The sequence below is a fragment of the Poeciliopsis prolifica genome, unplaced genomic scaffold, assembly GCF_027474105.1.
Source record: "Poeciliopsis prolifica strain line A6 unplaced genomic scaffold, Auburn_PproV2 SCAFFOLD069, whole genome shotgun sequence".
Lineage (NCBI taxonomy): Eukaryota > Metazoa > Chordata > Actinopteri > Cyprinodontiformes > Poeciliidae > Poeciliopsis > Poeciliopsis prolifica.
The window spans coordinates 1,931,422-1,951,681 of record NW_026562444.1 but is presented as its reverse complement, the minus strand read 5'-3'; the positions used below and the strand labels follow the sequence as shown (position 1 = coordinate 1,951,681).

At 53.7% G+C, this 20,260-nt stretch overlaps 2 protein-coding genes and 1 pseudogene across 2 annotated transcripts; all 3 read right to left on the bottom strand.

Annotated features, from left to right (window-relative positions):
- Window positions 1–80: 80 nt before the first annotated feature.
- On the bottom strand, window positions 81–4,950 carry LOC129351679 (kelch-like protein 18). Its single transcript, XM_055020617.1, is given in 13 exon segments — window positions 81–1,292; window positions 1,363–1,447; window positions 1,449–1,472; window positions 1,660–1,764; window positions 1,836–2,058; window positions 2,131–2,267; window positions 2,394–2,546; window positions 2,620–2,826; window positions 2,920–3,029; window positions 3,031–3,064; window positions 3,389–3,501; window positions 3,540–3,578; window positions 3,791–4,950. Coding segments are annotated over 13 exon segments (1,746 nt in total). The 5' UTR covers window positions 3,920–4,950; the 3' UTR covers window positions 81–905.
- Window positions 4,951–5,030: 80 nt separating this feature from the next.
- Window positions 5,031–14,163, bottom strand: LOC129351796 (poly(U)-binding-splicing factor PUF60-like; annotated as a pseudogene).
- Window positions 14,164–14,323: 160 nt separating this feature from the next.
- On the bottom strand, window positions 14,324–19,960 carry LOC129351795 (AFG3-like protein 2). Its single transcript, XM_055020676.1, has 17 exons — window positions 19,750–19,960; window positions 18,781–18,877; window positions 18,576–18,653; window positions 18,168–18,274; window positions 17,946–18,095; window positions 17,807–17,881; window positions 17,604–17,728; window positions 17,262–17,535; window positions 17,026–17,163; window positions 16,806–16,959; window positions 16,620–16,727; window positions 16,415–16,540; window positions 16,211–16,321; window positions 16,024–16,139; window positions 15,755–15,955; window positions 15,484–15,678; window positions 14,324–15,346 (listed from the first exon to the last, which is right to left on the bottom strand). The coding sequence occupies exons 1-17, from the start codon at window positions 19,834–19,836 to the stop codon at window positions 15,101–15,103; spliced, it is 2,388 nt and encodes a 795-aa protein (XP_054876651.1). The 5' UTR covers window positions 19,837–19,960; the 3' UTR covers window positions 14,324–15,100.
- Window positions 19,961–20,260: the final 300 nt, after the last annotated feature.

Sequence of the window (20,260 nt, the reverse complement as noted above, 5' to 3'; positions counted from 1 at the left end):
TAACGGAGAGGATAACCTGGATCAGCAGAAATCAATAACATTTGATCGATCAGGAATCAGTAACTGATCATCCAGACGTCTTCAGAAGGAATAAAGTGCTTTAATATTGAGATCAATCGATCAATCGATCGATTGATCGATGCGTCACCATGACGAATTCAGCTGGACGATAAATTTTGAGACCATAATAACATCAAAGCTTAAAAACCGTTTAATAACCAAAATAAAGAAAAAACAAAAATGGATCAAGAGTGAATGTTTCAGTCATGATTCACCAGCAGCAGGGAGATCTGAGCATCGCTGCAATTCAATGTTCTGAAAATCTGAAATGGTATTTAATGAAAAGCAGGAGGCTCACAAACAAACGTCTGGAAATGTTTCAGTTCAATAAAGTTTCACTAAAGTCGTTTTCATTTTCTAGGCGTCGATGCATCAAAGTTTATCTTACTGTATTAAAGCTGGTCGTGTGATGTTGGTATGATGTCACAGACAAAGTGGACTGAACACGTTTATCCTGAATAAATTATTTATATTAAATTATCGGAACAACACGGCCGCGCACTGAGCTGTGCACGCGCTGCTAAACCAGCGTCTGTCACCTGGAAACGTCCTGGAAGCACCTGACCAGGTGCTGATGATGTCACCTCCACCATCTGATGTGCCTGAAGCTCCGCCTCCTCCGTCTGTGGGCTCAGTGACTCCACCCTGCAGGTCATGAAGCCCCGCCCCTCCAGGTGCTGTTGCTACAGCTAGCAGCTCTATGGGATTCCCTCTGACCAATCAGAAGCCGGTAATTAATCGTAGCAGCTGCTGCAGGCTCTAGAGTTTTTCCCAGAATGCCGAAGGAGGCGAGCCTCTCCGTCCTACTGAGAAGCTCTGGTCAGCGCCGGAGGCCCCGCCCCCTCTTAGGCGGGTTGCAGCAGGACGCAGCCGACGCCGACGCCGCCCTCGTGACACGCCATGGGCGCCATGAACATCCAGCGGTTGGTGTCGGGGTTCAGCATCTCCACCGAGCTCAGGTTGGACTGGCCGTCGTAGCCGCCCACGGCGTACAGCCGGCCCGCCGTCGACACCAGCGACACCCGGCTGCGCCGCGTGTTCATGGCCACCAGGAGGCTCCACTGGCCCGACACGCCGGACAGCACCTCCACGCCGCTCAGGAAGCCGGAGCCGTCATAGCCTCCGGCGACGTACATGTGGCTGCCGAGCGCGGCGGCGCCGTGACGGCAGCGCTTGTTGAGCATGGCCGGCGCCGGGTGCCAGCGGTCCGTGTGGTGGTTGTAGTACTCCACCTGCAGGGGGAGGAGTCACACAGGTGAGGTGAGCCCAGCAGACGGCGAACGGCGGCGGAGCGGCACTGACCGTGTTGAAGATTTGCAGGCCGTCATGGCCGCCCGACACGAAGATCCGCCCGTCGAACACGGTGACGCCGGTGGCGCTGCGACTCGCTCATCTCCGTCACCACGCTCCACCTGAGGAGGAAACACGGTGAGTCACATGACAGGAAGTCGCTACGCTGGGCGGTACGGACGCCCCCTGCTGTCTGAGCAGCAGATAGGTGGGAGATCAGGTCAGCAAGACTCACCTGAACTCAGGTAAGAGAGAGAGACCATCATCTTCATCATCTTCCTCACAGACCGCCCACCAAGAAGAACTCACCTGTCGGTTTCTGGAGAGTAACACTCCACAGAGTTCAGAGAGGACTTCCCGTCGTATCCGCCGCAGACGTAGATATGGCCGTCGATGACCACGGTTCCCATGGCGCTGAGGAAGGCGGCGTCGGGTTATCGATCGGGTTACTGATCGGTCGTTCCGATCAATAGGGCGCCACTGACCTGCGCTGGCTGTTCATGCTGGACACCTGAGTCCAGCCGTCCGTCTCCGGGTTGTACACCTCCACCGTGCTGAGCCGCGATTGGCCGTCGTATCCGCCGATGGCGTACAGCAGGCCGTTGACGACAGCCACGCCCACTCGACTGCGGGCCGTCCTCATTGGCTGGCAGCGCTCCCAGAAGTTCCCCACCGGGTCAAACACCTCCACCAGGTTCAAGGAGTCACCTGACCAGGGAGAGGACACTCAGCTCCACCTGGACTCTGCAGCGCCAGCTCAGGTGAGAGAGGCGGAGCTACCTGAGCTGTTGAGGCCGCCCACGGCGTAGATGAGCCCCGAGACGGAGGTGCAGCACCGCGGCCGCGTCTTAAAGGAGGGCAGGTGAGGGCGGCGCTCCAGGACCAGGTGGAAGTCTTTGGCCTCATCCACCAGGTCCCTGATGGGAGATCAACACTGATCAATAGACAATCAATAAAGTGATAACAGCACCCGATCAGAACCTGACTGTTGCGAGTCCAGATCTCCTGCACCGTCTTGGTGCCTCAGGTACGCTGCGCCTCACCTGCACCTGTGGCAGCAGCGAATCAGCTCGTCCTGCTGGACGCGGTCGGACAGGAAGCGCGGCTGGCAGAGAGGAAGTCGGATCTTGGCCAGCAGCTCTGGCAGCAGAGTCTTCCTCTGGTCCCGGTTGTGGTGGACCCAAGCCAGCGCCGCCCTCGAACACCTGCACAGGTAAGGCGGGACGGTGAGCGAGCCACGGCGGCGGTGAGCAAGGGAGCGAGCGGCGCCGCCTCACCTGCTCCTCGGCCTTGACGTTGAGCTCGTCGCAGCCCATCAGCTCCAGAACCTCCTCGGCCCGCAGCGCCAGGAACTCCTCGGACAGCGCCGCCTCCACAAAGTGGCGCTGCAGGAAGCCGTTGGCCGCGTCGTACAGCGCCGTGCACATCATGGCCTCCGCGAACTGACGCACGCCCAGGCAGTTCTTGGGGTGCAGCCTGGAACAAGAAGGGACCGGTCGCCACGCAGACGTCAGCTGACGTGGCGGCTGACGTGGCGCCGTCGTACGGAGCGCGTGCGGAGGAGCTCACCTCTCCTGCAGGAAGGAGCAGCAGGCGTCCTTCACGTTCTGCAGCTGCAGGAAGCTGGAGCCAATCAGCAGCGCCTGGACGTTCTGCTGGTCGATGGCGACGCGGCCGCCTGTAGGCGAAGTTAATGAGAGCCTCCAGGGCGCTGCGCACAGACAGCTACTGGTCAGACTCAGACTCGTACTTTATTGATCCCTTGGGAAGACTCCCTCAGGAAATTGAAGTTACCAGCAGCTTACAGGCAGAAAAGTGGCACACAGTGCGCAAAATACTAAAGAATACAACAAATACAAATTAAAGACACTAAATGTGAGTAGCCAAAACCCTAAATTAAGCAAAATAAGCAAGGAATAAGAATATAGGTAAAATATAAATAAAAAATATATAAATACAACACAAGAGAAAATATAGAAATTTGGCGGATAGACTGGGAACGGACCGAATGCGAACCTGGTCCTCCTGGTTCGTACCTGGGTCCATGCCCTGCATCAGGATCTCGTCCTGCTTGCGCTCCACCATGTCGTGGGTGAACATGGCGTGGAAATACGGGATGGAGGCGGCCAGGACGATCCGGTGAGCGCTGAACTTATGTTCCGACCTGCAGACACGAGCCGGGTCAGAACCAGAACCATCGCACCTCCAGCTCCATTAACAGCTGTGATCTGATCGATGAAAGCTCATTAGTTGCTATGCAACAGGTCAGGTAATCCACTTCCTGTGTACTGACAGGTGTAATCACGTGACCTGTCACCTAAAATCGATACCAGCCCTATCAGCTGTTTGTCAATGGTCTGTCTTGTTAGCTAGTTAGCATCCAGTTAGCATTCCAGTAGCTCGTGAGCTAACCGCTAGCCTCGCGCGCCTCGCTTCTTACCTTCAGAGTGACGTCACACAGCTTGCCTTGACGTCGGATCTCCTCCATCACGACATAGCCTCTCGCGGGCAGGTCTGGGACGGAGAAGTGAACCAGGTCCTCGAGTTCTTCGCACACGGAGTCTCCCATGATGACCTGGAGGCGGACCGAGTCCTGCGAGCCGCCGTACGCACACTTCCGGCGTAGCGGGGCAAGACGTCAAAATAAAAGCTCGGAGCCAGTCTGGCCCGTTTCTACCGCTGAAATGTTCTGCTCGGTTCTGGAGGTTCGGTTTATCTGGACTTTAGTTCCGAATTTGCAGCTCAGAACAAATATTTATATTCTGGTGTTGGGTCCGGTTCTGGTGTTCGGCTTTCTGAAGATCCGAACCGTGAAAACTTCTCCCAGCCGAGAGCGACACCTGCTGACCTGAAGGCGACACTGCAGCCTCGCCTTCCTGCTGATCCGGACGGGTTCTAGTCCGGACGGGTTCCGATCAGGACCGTTCCAGTCTGGTTCGGTTCTCGTCTGGACGGGTTTTAACCAGGACTGGTTCCGGTCTGGACAAAACCGCAGGAAGGCTGAGCAGAACCAAATGATCTGGTTCTTCTGGGTCGAGCTTCTCCAAAGCAATCCAGATATTAACAGAGATCAGATCCAGATGGGCTCGGTTCTGACCCAAGACTTCTAACGTTCCTGTTCTCAGTCAGGTTCTGGTCCTCACCTGGTTCTGGTAATGCCGGGTCAGCAGGTCTCGCAAGGCCCGATTGTTTCTGACTGGTCGAGAAACACTGAGGCCATGTGGAACTTCATGGACCAGCAGCAGAACCTGTTCTGGAAGAATCGGATCAGAACCCCATCTGGGTTTGGACCTTTTCCTGAGGCTGAGCTCAGTTCAGCACCATCTGCTGATGGTGAACAGAACCTTTCCAGAACCGGTAAAGGCGAGCACCCGGATCAGAACTTTGTGGAAGCCCCAACGTTCACCCGGTCCTGCAGAACATGATCCGGACGGGTTCCAGGTCTGGTTCTGGAGTGATTTTATTTATTAATTTTATTCCAAGAGGAGAACCAGAACCAGCCGGTCCAGAACCGATTTGAGACGTCGGTGGATCCGGACAGACCCCGGGTTGTCATGACGAGGCAGGTTTCCCGTCGGGAGTGTTTGGACCGGGTCGACCCGGGCCGGTGGACCGGGTCTGAGCGGACCGGGTCCGGTGGATCCGGTCCGCTCAGCCAATCAGAGAGCAGCTTCACAACCTTTAAACAGCTGGAAAACATTTATTCATTTGGACCCGGCCCAGTTCTGTTCAGTTCTGAGAATTTGTGTCGGGAACGTTCAGGATCGTCTGTCCAGGAGAACCGAAGTCGGTTCCGGTCCAAACCCAGTCACAGCAGTCCCGTCCGAACCAGAACCACTCGCTCTTCCCCGATCCGGATGGAGTCAGTTTCGGTCCAGATCCGGACCGGCAGAACGTTCGGTTCTGACAGGAAGCCCGGCTCGGCTCGGCGTGACGCAACCTGCAGGAGAAGAAGGGTTTCCATGGATACGGGCGGGTCTTACGCCGACAGGTCGCTGGCGTCGAAGCGGTCCTGGTCGTAGACCTCAGCGGCCACCTTGCGGCCCCCGAACCAGCGGTTGTTGAGCGCCTGGATGGCACGGTTCCGGTGCGCCGCCTCCGAGAACTCCACGAAGATCTTGACGATGACGTCGGCGTCGTCCTCCTCGCCCTGCCGCTCCTGGTAGATGATGACGCCGCACCTGGCCGAACTTCCCGCACTCCTCCGTCACTTCGCCCTCCAGGTCGTCGTCGATGTCCTCGGGGCCCACCATGTTCCTCAGCACCATGACGGTGGACTGGGGGCAGAGGGCAGAGGTCAGAGGTCGGGGCCGAGGCCCGGTTCACATCGGGTCGGGCTCACCTCCTGCTTGCGGAGCAGCTTCCTCATCACCATGTGGCGAGCGCTGCTGCCGCTGATGCTCATGTGCTCTTGCTCGCTGAGCGGCTCCGACGCCGCCTCCTGCTGCACCTCCAGCTGAGACTCCGCCTTCCTCCGGGGCTCCGAGCCCGACGGAGGCGTAGCCAAAACCGGGTTCACCAGTCCCACCTGGGGCAGGCCGACGCGCGCCGGGGTCACACCTGGAAGGGCAGCCGGCGGTCAGCGATAGAGGAAGAAGGGAGGACCGGGAGCACCGGCGGCGCCCGCTCACCTGTGATCACTCCTGGCGCCTGGGCGGCCATGACAGCCTGCGGGAGTCCCAGCTGCTGGGAGAGGAGCGTCGGGCCGGCCAAAGGTCCGAGCAGCGAAGCTCCGACCGGATCCTGACGAACCAGAGAGAGACTGAGGCAGTAGGAACGCCACCCGGCCACGCCCACCCAGCCACGCCCACCTGGCTAACCCACCCAGCCACGCCCACCTGGCTACCCCACCCAGCCACGCCCACCCGGCCACGCCCACCCAGCCACGCCCACCTGGCTACCCCACCCGGCCACATTATAGCTATTCCTGTAGCTCTAGCTTCATAGCTATAATGCGGGTTCAGCCCTGCTAGGAAGGCTCACCCAGATTTAGTGGAAAGTTTGAACATTTTTAACATGGACTTAGATTATCACAGAGCCTACCTTAGAAATAAAACATGAAGTAAATATATTGCATGGTTTAACATTCACCAGTTTACACAAATGGCAATGACTGTTATTAATATGGAATTCCTTCATTCTGTCAAAAGTAAGATGGCTCCCAAATCTCCCACTTTTGTTTTGAAGGTTTCCTGAAGGCCAGATGGAAATGAGGAGAGACGGATTCACAGCTGAATCTCTGAATCTGGGGCGGATCTCCTGGGGGCTGGCGACTATGAATTCAATAAATAGTTATGGGAAATTGGACATTAAGCGCATGAATCTCTTTTCTCCAAGAACATTGAATGCAGCACAATGTCCCCCAACACCTTCTGCCAGATCTAGATTGTTTTCTAGATCTGGCCCTCTCTGGATCTAGAACTCCTCATCTAGAAGACATGAAAAATAATCCATGTGCATCTAAATATATGTATATTATTTAGTATTAATTAGAGGTGTGCTGATCAATCAAAATTGGCCGATCATACATTGATCAGAATCACTGATCAATGTCTCTATTGCCGATTGCCTGTCTCATTTCTTGGCCTGCGTGTTAGGGTCGGGGTCAGGGTCAGGGTTGGGGGTCAGGGTTGGGGTCGGGGTCAGGGTCGGGGTCGGGGTCAGGGTCAGGGTTAGGGTCGGGGTCAGGGTCAGGGTTGGGGGTCAGGGTTGGGGTTAGGGTAAACAAGCAGTTGACAGAGTTTGTCTCCATCGAGGCTCAACACAGAAAAAAAGCCAACAGGTAGAGCAGCATCACTGTCAGAAAGCTAAAGAAATGACCCAAAAACTCATTTAAATCAACAAGCTGGCGGTGAAAGACGCTGGTTCTGGTCCGACTGGACCGCCGCTACCGGTAGTAATATTTCATCGACCACCGGCGGTGAACTCTCACACCAAACAGCTGCTTAAAGCTGCAGCATGCAACTGAAACAGGAAATATTTTGTATTTGTAATGAAACTTTTGCTATGTCCGAACGTAAGACGGATAATCAATAATCAATCTCTTCTGCCTCCTCCTGCATTCAGCTCAGTCAGAACCAACCAATCAGAACAAAACAGCCATGTTCTCAGGAAGTTTGGATTTAGTAACTCAGGATTGTTTATTGATGCAACCTGTTGAACATTGAATGAATGTTTCTTCTTGTACTCAACATTATTTGATATAGGCAGTGTTATGAGATTTATTTGACTTATGTATAAGAGCCTTCCTGTTTCATATCATCTTACTGATTGCAGGTTTTTCAGTTGTCCTTTGGACTGAGTAGATGCTGTAGTGTTTTGTATGTTTTATGTCTAAATTAGGTGAATCTATTGCCAGATAATTTTTCCATTTTGGAAGACCACATATTGCCATTTATTCCTAATGCCAAACATTGACAGCCAGTCCAGGTGATCGGCAGATTGGCCTCATGGGGGTCGGTGTCGGAATCGGCAGCAACAAACCTAACTAGTAGTGGCGCCCCCTGGAGGAGGCCTGAACGGCGAAGCAGCAGAAAATGCTGGGATATAAACAACCGCTATCGTTTTGTCTTAATTTTTTTTTTAGTTGGATATTCTTTAAAAACGGAACATTCATAATAAGCTACACAGACATTTTGAGCATTTATACCTCAATGGTTTGACATGAGATGTCAGTTCTCCTGTCATGCTTGAACATTTCAAACATTCCTTTGAATGTTGTAAAATGTTCTTCAGATTTCCCTGGACAGAATCAGATTGACGAGAATAAATTGTTTTAGATCGTCATATTCATCAGCATCAAAATATTCACGGTGAATTTCCCCCATAAGGCTTGGCTGTGCCCGAACCCGCTAGCCTGACCCTGACCCTGTCCCTGACCTTGTCCCTGACCCTGTCCCTGACCTTGTCCCTGACCTTGTCCCTCCATGATGTACCTGAGCTGTAATCTTGGCGCTGGCAGCAGCAGCAGCCACAGCGGCCGCCGCAGGAAGTCCTCCAGCAGTGGTGGGGGTGAGAAGAGGCATGGGCGGAGTCACGGCCTTCCCCACCCTAAGGTACTGCCCCCCCAGGTCGAACAGGTTCATGGAGGCCACGGCGTCCTGGGCCGACTGAGGCTTATCGTACTCTGGACACACAGAGGACAAGCTGATTTCACAGAGCTCGCCGCATCACGTCCCAGAGGACCAGAGCGGACCTGACACCCGGCCGGCCTCACCGATGAAGCCGTAGCCTTTGTGGCGCCCGGTGGTGGGCTCGCGGGCCAGCATGCAGGACTTGATCCTGCCGAAGGCCTCGAAGACGCTCTTGATGTCCTCGTCGGAGAGGTCGGGGTGGACGGACGCCACGTAGATCCTGTTGAAGGCCCGCGCCTCCTCCGCCAGCTGGTCGATGATTGGCTGAGCCTGGCCAATGTTGCTGGGCCGGCCGACCTGCAAGACAGCGCGCAGGGATAAAGATGTGGCGACGTCACATGATCAGCAGCCCCTCCCTGCTGCCGGTGAGGGAGGGGCGTGGCCTCTCAGCGTTCAGATGGCACTCCACTGGGAACGTTGAACTGAACTCAGCTTCCCTAATGATTGGGCTTTGTGTTCTTGGTGTTTTGGTACGTGTGCAGCTGAACTGGTTTTCCTGGTGATTACTGGGAAGGCTGGTTTTCTCTTTTCTAATGCATCGTAATGTCACCAGTTCACCGGTTAACCGGGTGGTTCCTGCTCTGGCCCTTTCCATGGTCAAAAATTCACTGATGGCTAGGCCTGTTGCGATAAACCATAAATCAATTAATCGGACGATAAGTTAAAACTATCGACCTCATTTTATTTATCGGCTATATCGTGTCATCATTGTCAAAACCTGAGAGACACATTAGCCGACAGAAATCCTCGCTATAACGGTTCAATCGAATCGTGTGGTGTCAAAATAATAAACCCAGTTCACTAATATTGGAACCAGGCATTAATCAATTCCTGACTACAATCTACCTGCAATGCATGTGGCTAGTCTCAGTCTGACTGAATGAAAATCATTATAAACTATTTATGTCACCTTAACGAAGAACAGCTGAAAAGTTTCCGGGTTTTCTGGTAGAGATTTCCCTCCAACTCCTCCCCTAGTTATTTATATTTTCTTTGCACAAACTGTTGAATAAACATTCATGTTGTTTCCGATGTCTGCTGGACTTCGGGTTGCATCGTGTCAGCTGTTCGGGATTCCCTCCGTGTTTCCCCTCAGAAAGCAGGAGGAGAATCCGCGCTTTCTGATTGGCTACCGGTCACATTCAGGCTGCGTCACTCTCCCAGTCTGGATAAATCCTTGATTTAGATCGGAGCAACGATCTACCATAACACACAACGATCTACCGTAACACACAACGATCTACCGTAACACACAACGATCTACCGTAACACACAACGATCTACCCTAACACACAACAATCTACCGTAACACACAACGATCTACCGTAACACACAACGATCTACAGTAACACACAACGATCTACCCTAACACACAACGATCTACCCTAACACACAACAATCTACCGTAACACACAACGATCTACCGTAACACACAACGATCTACCGTAACACACAACGATCTACCGTAACACACAACGATCTACCATAACACACAACGATCTACCGTAACACACAACGATCTACCGTAACACACAACGATCTACAGTAACACACAACGATCTACCCTAACACACAACAATCTACCGTAACACACAACGATCTACCGTAACACACAACGATCTACCGTAACACACAACAATCTACCCTAACACACAACAATCTACCGTAACACACAACGATCTACCCTAACACACAACAATCTACCGTAACACACAACGATCTACCGTAACACACAACGATCTACCGTAACACACAACGATCTACCGTAACACACAACAATCTACCGTAACACACAACGATCTACCCTAACACACAACAATCTACCGTAACACACAACGATCTACCGTAACACACAACAATCTACCCTAACACACAACGATCTACCGTAACACACAACGATCTACCCTAACACACAACGATCTACCATAACACACAACGATCTACCGTAACACACAACAATCTACCGTAACACACAACAATCTACCGTAACACACAACGATCTACCGTAACACACAAGGGACAATCTCAGAACGAAGAACGTTCTCAGATTGTCGTTCTGGGTAGAAAATCCTGTAGTTTGAACTATTGCATCATTCAGTCGGATTCTTCTCTATTTAAATCTCATTGTTACTGAAGCCCAATATACTATACAGACTTCATAATCTGCACTCTTTTGGTTGAATGCAGTGTTTATTTCCACTTTGGCTTCATGTTGTTTAGTTTTTATTTAAGTACATTTATTGTTAATGGAGACTAAGAATCTATTTTATTTGTGGTTTTGGTTGTTTTATTTATTTTGTGTACCAGTCTCAGTGTTAAGTGTCTTTTGAAAGTAAAGTGTATCTATCTATCTTTGGCAGGAAATCGTATGTATTGTTACATAATTTCCATTAAATTGATGTAAAAAGGTCTTCAAACAATATTATCGTTTATCGCAAGAATTTTTGAGATAATTTATCGCCCAGCAAAATCTGTTTTCGTGACAGGCCTACAATTTGAAACAGTAAATAAAGACCCACAAACTCAGACAACAAGAATAACCCTAAATAGAGAAACCGGCTCACCTTGATGTTCCTCCCGCCCAGAACCACTGAGTTCATCTGTTCCAGAGCCAGCTGGGCCGCTTCAGGAACCTCATACTCCACGAAGGCAAAGCCCTGCAGAGACAGAACTGATCAGGGAACTAGAGAGGGAACCAGAGAGAGAAACAGAGAGGGAACCAGAGAGAGAAACAGAGAGAGAACCAGAGAGAGAAACAGAGAGGGAACCAGAGAGAGAAACAGAGAGGGAACCAGAGAGAGAAACAGAGAGGGAACTAGAGAGAGAAACAGAGAGGGAACTAGAGAGAGAAACAGAGAGAGAACCAGAGAGAGAAACAGAGAGGGAACCAGAGAGAGAAACAGAGAGGGAACCAGAGAGAGAAACAGAGAGGGAACCAGAGAGAGAAACAGAGAGGGAACTAGAGAGAGAAACAGAGAGGGAACCAGAGAGAGAACTAGAGAGAGAAACAGAGAGGGAACTAGAGAGAGAAACAGAGAGGGAACCAGAGAGAGAAACAGAGAGGGAACTAGAGAGGGAACCAGAGAGAGAACTAGAGAGAGAAACAGAGAGGGAACTAGAGAGAGAAACAGAGAGGGAACCAGAGAGAGAAACAGAGAGAGAACCAGAGAGAGAAACAGAGAGGGAACTAGAGAGAGAAACAGAGAGGGAACCAGAGAGAGAAACAGAGAGGGAACCAGAGAGAGAAACAGAGAGGGAACCAGAGAGAGAAACAGAGAGGGAACCAGAGAGAGAAACAGAGAGGGAACTAGAGAGAGAAACAGAGAGGGAACCAGAGAGAGAAACAGAGAGGGAACCAGAGAGAGAAACAGAGAGGGAACTAGAGAGGGAACCAGAGAGGGAAACAGAGAGGGAACTAGAGAGGGAACCAGAGAGAGAAACAGAGAGGGAACCAGAGAGAGAAACAGAGAGGGAACCAGAGAGAGAAACAGAGAGGGAACTAGAGAGGGAACCAGAGAGAGAAACAGAGAGGGAACTAGAGAGGGAACCAGAGAGGGAACCAGAGAGAGAAACAGAGAGGGAACTAGAGAGAGAAACAGAGAGGGAACCAGAGAGAGAAACAGAGAGGGAACCAGAGAGAGAAACAGAGAGGGAACTAGAGAGGGAACCAGAGAGGGAAACAGAGAGGGAACTAGAGAGGGAACCAGAGAGAGAAACAGAGAGGGAACCAGAGAGAGAAACAGAGAGGGAACCAGAGAGAGAAACAGAGAGGGAACTAGAGAGGGAACCAGAGAGAGAAACAGAGAGGGAACTAGAGAGGGAACCAGAGAGGGAAGCAAAGGGGGAACCCCAAGGTTCTACGGCTGCCTCTTGGACCTTATGCTTCATGGTGACCGAGTCCCAGGACATGTCGATGCTTTTGATTGGACCAAAGGGAATGAAGGCCTGCCTGATGGTGTCCTCGCCCAGCTCGTAGTAGATGGAGCCCACGTAGACCCGGCACATGATGGCCAGAGCACGCTGGCGTTGCGCTGCCACCTGGTGGACAGGAGGAGCAGAGGGAGCAGGTCAGCTTCCACCTGGGTGAACGCAGCCTTGGCGGTCTGTCCGCCACAAGGATCCCACTTCTCACGCAGCCTGAACGTTTCCCATGTTTCACCCAAAAATCTGGCTGTGGAGCCAAAGCTAGCAGAAGAATCCAGACGGTAAATCTAAACATCTGAAATGATAATAATGAAGTGATGGAAGCAGTCTGACTCAGTGAACGCATCCCATCCCACCCCACCACTGACTCCAAATAGAACCGGGTCAGAACCGGGTCAGAGGCTACAGCCAGTGCTCCGCTGAAAGCCGCTGCTGTAGTGTGCTATCAGCTTCCTTCGTCAGCTGACCGTGTCGCTCTCAGCAACTTTAAAACCCATCCAGAGACGGCAGCCATCTTTATAGTCGCAAACAGAGTGATGCTTGTCACGGCTACTTCTTCTGTCGTTTGCGGTCGGAAACCGTTCACACAGAACTTTGACTGGGTCGCAGTATTTATTATTAGCATGAACGACTACGCAGTAAAGACCGGATTTTTAGAGAAAATGAAACATCAAGAGCTGATGGAAGAAGAAAGCCGATGAACTGCTGAAAAATTACATCCTGGCAATAGACTAACAGAACCTGAACAGAACACAATCATACTCACCGACTGCAGCGGCGACAGAGCGTCCCCGAAACCCATCGTCAGAGGAGCCATCTGAGGGAGGAGAACAGACTATCACAGAGGAGGTAAAGGGGCGTGGCCTCAATGTGGGCGAGGTCTCGATGTGGGCGTGGCCTCTGGGAGTTACCTGCAGGCTGGTGAGCTGCTGCTGCTGCACCAACGTCTGCTTCACCAGCACACTCTTGATGCTCTGCTCCATAGCATACTTTTTAGCCTGCAGGGAGAACCCAGAGAGTTTAGCGACCAGAACCACAGGTTCTGGTTCTGACCCGTTGTAACAGATTGACCTTCTGCAGCGCCTCCTGCTGGTTGGGGGTGAGCGGAGGCAGGCCCAGCTTAGGGGTGGGGGCGGCGGTCTGTCCGTTCTCCATGATGAGAGGCGGCCCTCCCTGTGAACCAATCAAAACACACCGACTGGTGATGACATCATCGATCAGAAGAGGCTTGGACCTGGTTGTCTATGAACAGTTCACTGAGCTGCTGACTGACTTATTTATCTGTGAACAGTTCATTGAGCTGCTGACTGACTTATTTATCTGTGAACAGTTCACTGAGCTACTGACTGACTTATTTATCTGTGAACAGTTCACTGAGCTGCTGACTGACTGACTGACTTATTTATCTGTGAACAGTTCACTGACCAGGTGTTTAACAGCTCTCGTAGCTCCAGGCCTGTTAGCATTAGCTTATCTTTCCTCCAGTTCCTGTTCTTACCGCAGAAACCGCCGCAGCCATGCAGCTTCTTCCGGTTCCGCTGCCGTCCCACTCCGTAATTCTACGAGCTGCTTCTCCGGATCTTTGAAGTTATCTCCGACCGAACCGAACCTAAAACCTGCAGAAAGTTCCTCAAGTACTAGCATCTGTACACTGCCCGGAACACAACAACGCTACCCATGATGTCACTTCCTCTGAGAGAAAATTTCAGAATAAAAGCCCTAATGACTCAGTTTGGTCGGACACAGCTGAGGTCGGTCCGGCGGTACCAGGGGACCTTATGACGTCACCATGTTACGTCGAAGCTGGAGCTCAAAGAACATTCTGCAACCAAGAACGTTCATCTGCTAGCTTGTGTTCTGATCTTTTCCGTTATTTATTTGATCAGAGATCTGAACAGAACCATCAGAACCAGAACTAAGATATACACCTTTATTATCACACATCATTTTACATGTTTACAGGCCCAGAACTCATCCTTTTAGAACCCAGACCCGATCAGAACTGGTTCTGATATGCTTCAGTTAACAGCTGGAACCACTCCAGGACTTTACCAGAACCAAACAGTCCAGACGTCTGGTGCTTCTACAGCTGTGACCCGGATCGGTCCGGATCAAACAGAATCAACAGCAGGTTCCCTTCCAGTTTCCAGTCAAAAGTTCTGCGGCAGGCTGTGGAACACCAGCAGGAGAACGTCTCTTGCAGAACGGAACCATACAGAACCTGACAGAACCTTGGTCTGTAGCTTCTAGAAGTTTCTAGTTCCAGTCCTGAACCGGGCCGCTGAACCTGGCTGTCTGGTTCTGGTATGTTGGAGCAGAGAAGTGTTTAGAGACTGCAGAACCGCGGTTCTGGAGGGCTCAAGTTGGAAACCACAGATGCTGGGCCCAGTAGAACTCTGAACCAAAGATTTCCCCATCAGAACGGTGCCAGATGTTTTAGTGGAACATTTCCTCACAATACCTGCTGAGGTTCTGAGGAAAGAACCGAGTCTGGGCTCTACACAGATACACATGGAGAGGTTCTGTTTGGTTCTGATATGTTCTGGATGAGCAGAATGAACCTGGTTCTGGTTCATGTGAAGCTGAGTGGGTTCTGTGGAGCATCAGTAGAGTTCTGATGAGGAACAGCTCAGGTGGGAATGTTCAGAACCTGCGGAACGGATCAGAATCCAACAGAACAGTTTATGGAGGTTCTAGAAGGGCATGCCTCCAGAGATCTGGCGGGCCACCTGCTCCTCCGGGCTCTCCTGGTTCCGGTCCTGGTTCCGGTCCTGGTTCCAGTCCCTCAGGCCTTCCGGTAGCGCCGTGTCCTCGTCCTCGCCGCCCGTCCCTTCCACCAGCTCCTCGTATGTCGAGCGCTCCGCAAACGGCCGCCGACCCAGAAGCTCCTCCATGTCCTCTTTCGACAGAACCTCCTGCTGCAGCAGCCGCTGTGCCACCTGCACAGAAACCACAGTCACACCCAGAACCGGCACCGGAATAACAGCCTCCCGCTCCACCGGGCCCAGAGGAACCAGAACCAGTCTGCCTTGCTGGGATCCCACAAGCATCAGCCCCTGGCGGAGCATGGCGGTACCTTGTCCACCTCGGCCTTCTTGTCGGTCAGCAGCAGCTGAGTTCGGCGGTACGCCTCGCTGATCAGGGTCCGGACCTCGGAGTCGATGAGGCGGGCCGTGGCCTCGCTGTACGGCTTCTCCAGAACCATCTCGCCCTGCCGCGGTAGATCGAAGGACACCTGGCCCACCTTGGGGTTCATCCCAAACTGGACGATCTGCAGGAGGACAGCATCGAGTCAGACGGACAGGACCCAGAGGGGTAAGGAGTGTCTGCCAGGTCGAGCGACTCACCTGAGCGTAGGCACTCTGTGTGACCTTCCTGAGGTCATCCTGGGCGCCAGTAGTGACCCGGCCGAAGAAAATCTCCTCTGCAACGCGGCCCCCCAGCGTCATGCACATGCGGTCCAGCAACTGCTCCGTAGTGTACAGGTACTGCTCCCTGGGGAGGTACTGAGCATAGCCCAGGCCCCGCCCCCTAGGGATGATAGACACCTGCACAGGAAGCACCACATTAGAACCCGGCCATGCCAACAGAACCTGACAGAACCTGACAGACAGACCTTCAACAGTGGGTCGGCGTGCTCCAGGAACCAGCCAGCCACAGCGTGACCCGCCTCATGGTACGCCACCGTCTTCTTCTCCTCCGGCTGCAAAACCTGGGTCTTCTTCTCCAGACCTCCAGGAAACAGAAAGGTTACAGAACCGGAACCAAAGCCCGACGCTACGCCGGTTCTGTTCTGGTCTCACCTCCGATCACCCTCTCGATGGCCTGCTCGAAGTGCTTCTGATTGATGGCATCGGACAGGTGACGTGCGGCAATCAGTGCCGCCTCGTTGCACACGTTGGCGATGTCGGCGCCTGCCAGGCAGCAATCGGGGAGAGACGCACAAATCACCTGAGGCTCAGACACACCGTCACCTGACTGGTCACTCCCATCAGGGTGCGTAGTACCTGAAAATCCAGGCGTGAGGGCGGCCATCTTCTTGGCCAGAGCATCTTTGTCCAGGTCTGTGCTGAGCTTCAGAGGACGCAGGTGGACCTTAAAGATGGACGCCCGTCCTTTGATGTCAGGAGGACCTGAAAGGAAAGAGAGCTTTGTCACCAGCTCACCTGGCTGATACCTGCCTGATAATTAACCGCCCAGTTGCCCGCTCACCGATGTAGATCTGCCTGTCGAAGCGTCCGGGCCGCAGCAGGGCCGGGTCCAGGATGTCAGGTCGGTTGGTTCCGGCCAGAACCACCACGTTGGTGGCAGTGTTGAAGCCTGGGGGACAGAGTGGGACAGAGTGGACAGTGAGGCGCGGCTCAGTGGATCCCATGGTTCTGCGGAAGCGGGACCCACCGTCCATCTCCACCAGTAGCTGGTTCAGCGTGTTCTCCTGCTCGCTCTGGCCTCCAAAGTTGCCGCGGCCGCGCTTCCGGCCCACAGCGTCAATCTCATCGATGAAGAGGATGCAGGGCGCGTTCTTCCGGGCCATGACGAACAGATCCCGAACCTGCATGGAGTGGAAGGTCAGAGAAACCTCAGAAGATCCCAGCCCACTCCCCTGGCGGCACCTTACCCTAGCGGGGCCCACTCCCACGAACATCTCCAAGAACTCAGAGCCGTTCACCGTGATGAAGGGAACGTTGGCCTCACCTGCTGTCGCCTTGGCCAGCAGCGTCTTCCCCGTTCCTGGGGGTCCGGTCAAGATGGCGCCCTGCCACACAACAGAACCGCTGATCCGGGAAAAACCCATCTGCGGCCCGTCTCTGCCAGCCTGAAGGAAGCCTAACCTCACCCTGATCCCGCCCTCACCTTGGGTATCTTGGCCCCCAGGTCCTGGTACTGTTTGGGGTTCTTCAGGAAGTTGACAAACTCCATGATCTCCAGCTTGGCCTCCTCACACCCCGCCACGTCTTTGAACTTGACGTCGATCTCGTCCTTCAGGATCTTTGCAGTGGTCTCGCTAACGCTGAACAGACCCCCCATGCCGCGGCCCGGTCGGCCCCCGCCCGCTGGCCCACGCCGCAGCGTGAACAGCAGAAAGCCGATGATGAGCGCCGTGGGCAGCATGCTGAGCAGAAACGACCTGCGGGGAAGGACCACAGGGTCAGGGTCGGGGTCGGGGTGAAGGTCAGGTCGCAGGTCGTGGCTCACCCGTCGCTCTCGGTGGAGTATACCACTGGCAGGCGGTTCTCGCTCTCGATGCCCAGCTCGCTCTGTGCCGTCTCCAGGTTTCTCTCGAAGGTGTCCACGCTGCCGATGTTGAACCAGACGTACTGCTGCAGGTGGAAACACAGGGGAGGAGTCAGTGGTGGCGCTGCAGGTACCTGAGGCCCGAGCCGACCGATGGGACGCACCCCATCCAACGGCGTCTTCTCTGGAGAGAACGCCACCCTGACATAGCGCTTGTTGACCACCTCCAGTCGCTCCACCTGGCGGGAAATGACCAGTTAAAGCTGCAGACTGAACCACGGCGGACACAGGTCAGTTCCTCACCACTCCTTTGGACAGGTAGTTGTTGACAAAGTCCTTCCAGGTGACCTCACGACCTCCGTCCCGCAGGATGATGTAGCTGTAGGCTGTCCAGAACGCCACGGCGGTCAGCAGGTACAAGCGGAACTCCTTATCATCCCAAGGGATGTCACCCTGGAGAGAGGAACACCTGAGACACCTGGGCAGGTAACACCTGGGACCCACCCCCAGGATCAGGTGACTGACCTTCTTCAACCGGCTGTACCAGTTCTCCTCCTTGCGGCCGCCTCGTTTCCCTCCTCCGGACCCGGATCCGCCGGGCTTCCCGGACGGTTTCTGGGCAGGTTTGGACTCTGAAACGGGTCAGAACCGTTAGAGGGTCGGGCTTTGAGAGTCAGGATGAAGTCGGCACATCCATCATTGTGGAGGTTTATTCATGTAAAGTGGACTGGAACCGGTCCTAACCTGGGTTATTGGGTTACCTGTGGTAAACCAAAACTCTAAGGTTGGTTCTGAAGAAAGAGAACCGTTTTGGAGGTTCTGACCTGTAGGACCACCGTCTGACGGCGCCAGCAGAGACCCAGTTCAACAGAGAGAGCCCAGTCGGTTCTGAAGTTCTATGAGTTATTCACCTGTCTGCATACTCAGACTCACCTGTGTCTTCTTTACCTTTAGCTTCGGATTCAGAGGTTCTGGTCCGGTTCTGACTCTCTGGGAAATATTTCTCAAATCCTGTAAGGAGAACAGAAAGAGTCTGAGTGCATCGATTCAGTTCACCTGAGAAGCCGGGGAGCCATAGTTAGAACTCTGACCCATGTGGCCCAGGTGTGGACAGAACCAGCACCGGGTCTCCACTCACCTTTGGGCAGTTTGGAGCTCAGGATCCTGGAGGCTCCCAGCAGCTCGCTCAGTGGGACGGGTCCACTGCGTACCCGACCAGAACCGGCTGGAGACACCTAAGGGGAGGAGGGTCCACAGGTTGGCTTAAACACCTTCATGGCCCGGTACCGTTGCTGACCCAATCATTTGGACCAACAGAACTGTTCTGGACAGTGCTGTTTCGAACTAATGCGCATCTGACCCTCAAAATTTACATCACTCTATGATGAATCAGAGTCGTGATCAGTAAACCAGGGTTTGAACCACCACGTTGGTGGACAGGCCTGGGGGACAGAGTGGACAGGCCTGGGGGACAGAGTTAATAGGCCTGGGGGACAGAGTGGACAAGCCTGGGGGACAGAGTGGACAGGCCTGGGGGACAGAGTGGACAGGCCTGGGGGACAGAGTTGATAGGCCTGGGGGACAGAGTGGACAAGCCTGGGGGACAGAGTGGACAGGCCTGGGGGACAGAGTTGATAGGCCTGGGGGACAGAGTGGACAAGCCTGGGGGACAGAGTGGACAGGCCTGGGGGACAGAGTGGACAAGCCTGAGGGACAGAGTGGACAGGCCTGGGGGACAGAGTTGATAGGCCTGGGGGACAGAGTGGACAAGCCTGGGGGACAGAGTGGACAAGCCTGGGGGACAGAGTGGACAAGCCTGGGGGACAGAGTGGACAGGCCTGGGGGACAGAGTTGATAGGCCTGGGGGACAGAGTGGACAAGCCTGAGGGACAGAGTGGACAGGCTTCAACACTGCTGGCGGCATTCGCTCGAATGCAGAGGATATCCGGCTTACGTCACACCTCTATAACAGGTGAAAACGTCAGTCAATCCACTCAGATGACCCCATGATTTTGAGTTCGGTGCGGAGACTCTGAGCGGCTTCCCGAACCGAACCCAACCCAACCGGAGCGGGTCAAGGTGAGCCTGTCGCTCCGCGCCCACCTACCGTCCTGTTGGCGGCTCCGCGGGGCCGCAGCAGCAGCCGGACCAGGCTCCCGCCGCCCGCAGGCAGCCGCAGGTACCGGTGGGCCATGGCGCTGAGGCTGGGCGGCTTCTAAACACGGAGTCGGTCCAAAACAAACGTTCGGTAATCATCCAGCGGCGCCGACATATTTCCTCCACGCCTTCTTCTTCGATTAGAGTTCGGGAAAGATCACCGCGCCGCCTACAGGCCCTATAGGGAACAGCGCAGAAGGAGGAAACCCTCTTCCTCCCCGACCGCCACTGCAACCGCCATGTTTGTCAGGTAAATCTGCCATATTCTCCATCGATTAAAATGTGTCTAAATGCGTCAGAGTCCAAATTTAAAGCCACCAGACGGGTGTCCTGTCTGGGTCAGAGACACTGCATGGTGCCTTCATCCCCGCAGAGGAAACCGTTCACTGTATGTCAGAGAAGCAGGTTCCCCAGGAAAGTCTTCTCTTCCGTCCGCTTTAAATATATTGGTATGAAAAACA

What these genes read in the sequence shown, in the direction of transcription:
- LOC129351795 (XM_055020676.1), bottom strand. Translation starts at nt 19,836, where the DNA reads ATGGCCCACCGGTACCTGCGGCTGCCTGCGGGCGGCGGGAGCCTGGTC. An exon ending in GGTACAGCCGGTTGAAGAAG is followed by an intron (nt 18,096 to 18,167) that starts GTCAGTCACCTG and finishes TCCTCTCTCCAG; the next exon opens with GGTGACATCCCTTGGGATGA. An exon ending in TGGGGGCCAAGATACCCAAG is followed by an intron (nt 17,164 to 17,261) that starts GTGAGGGCGGGA and finishes GTTGTGTGGCAG; the next exon opens with GGCGCCATCTTGACCGGACC.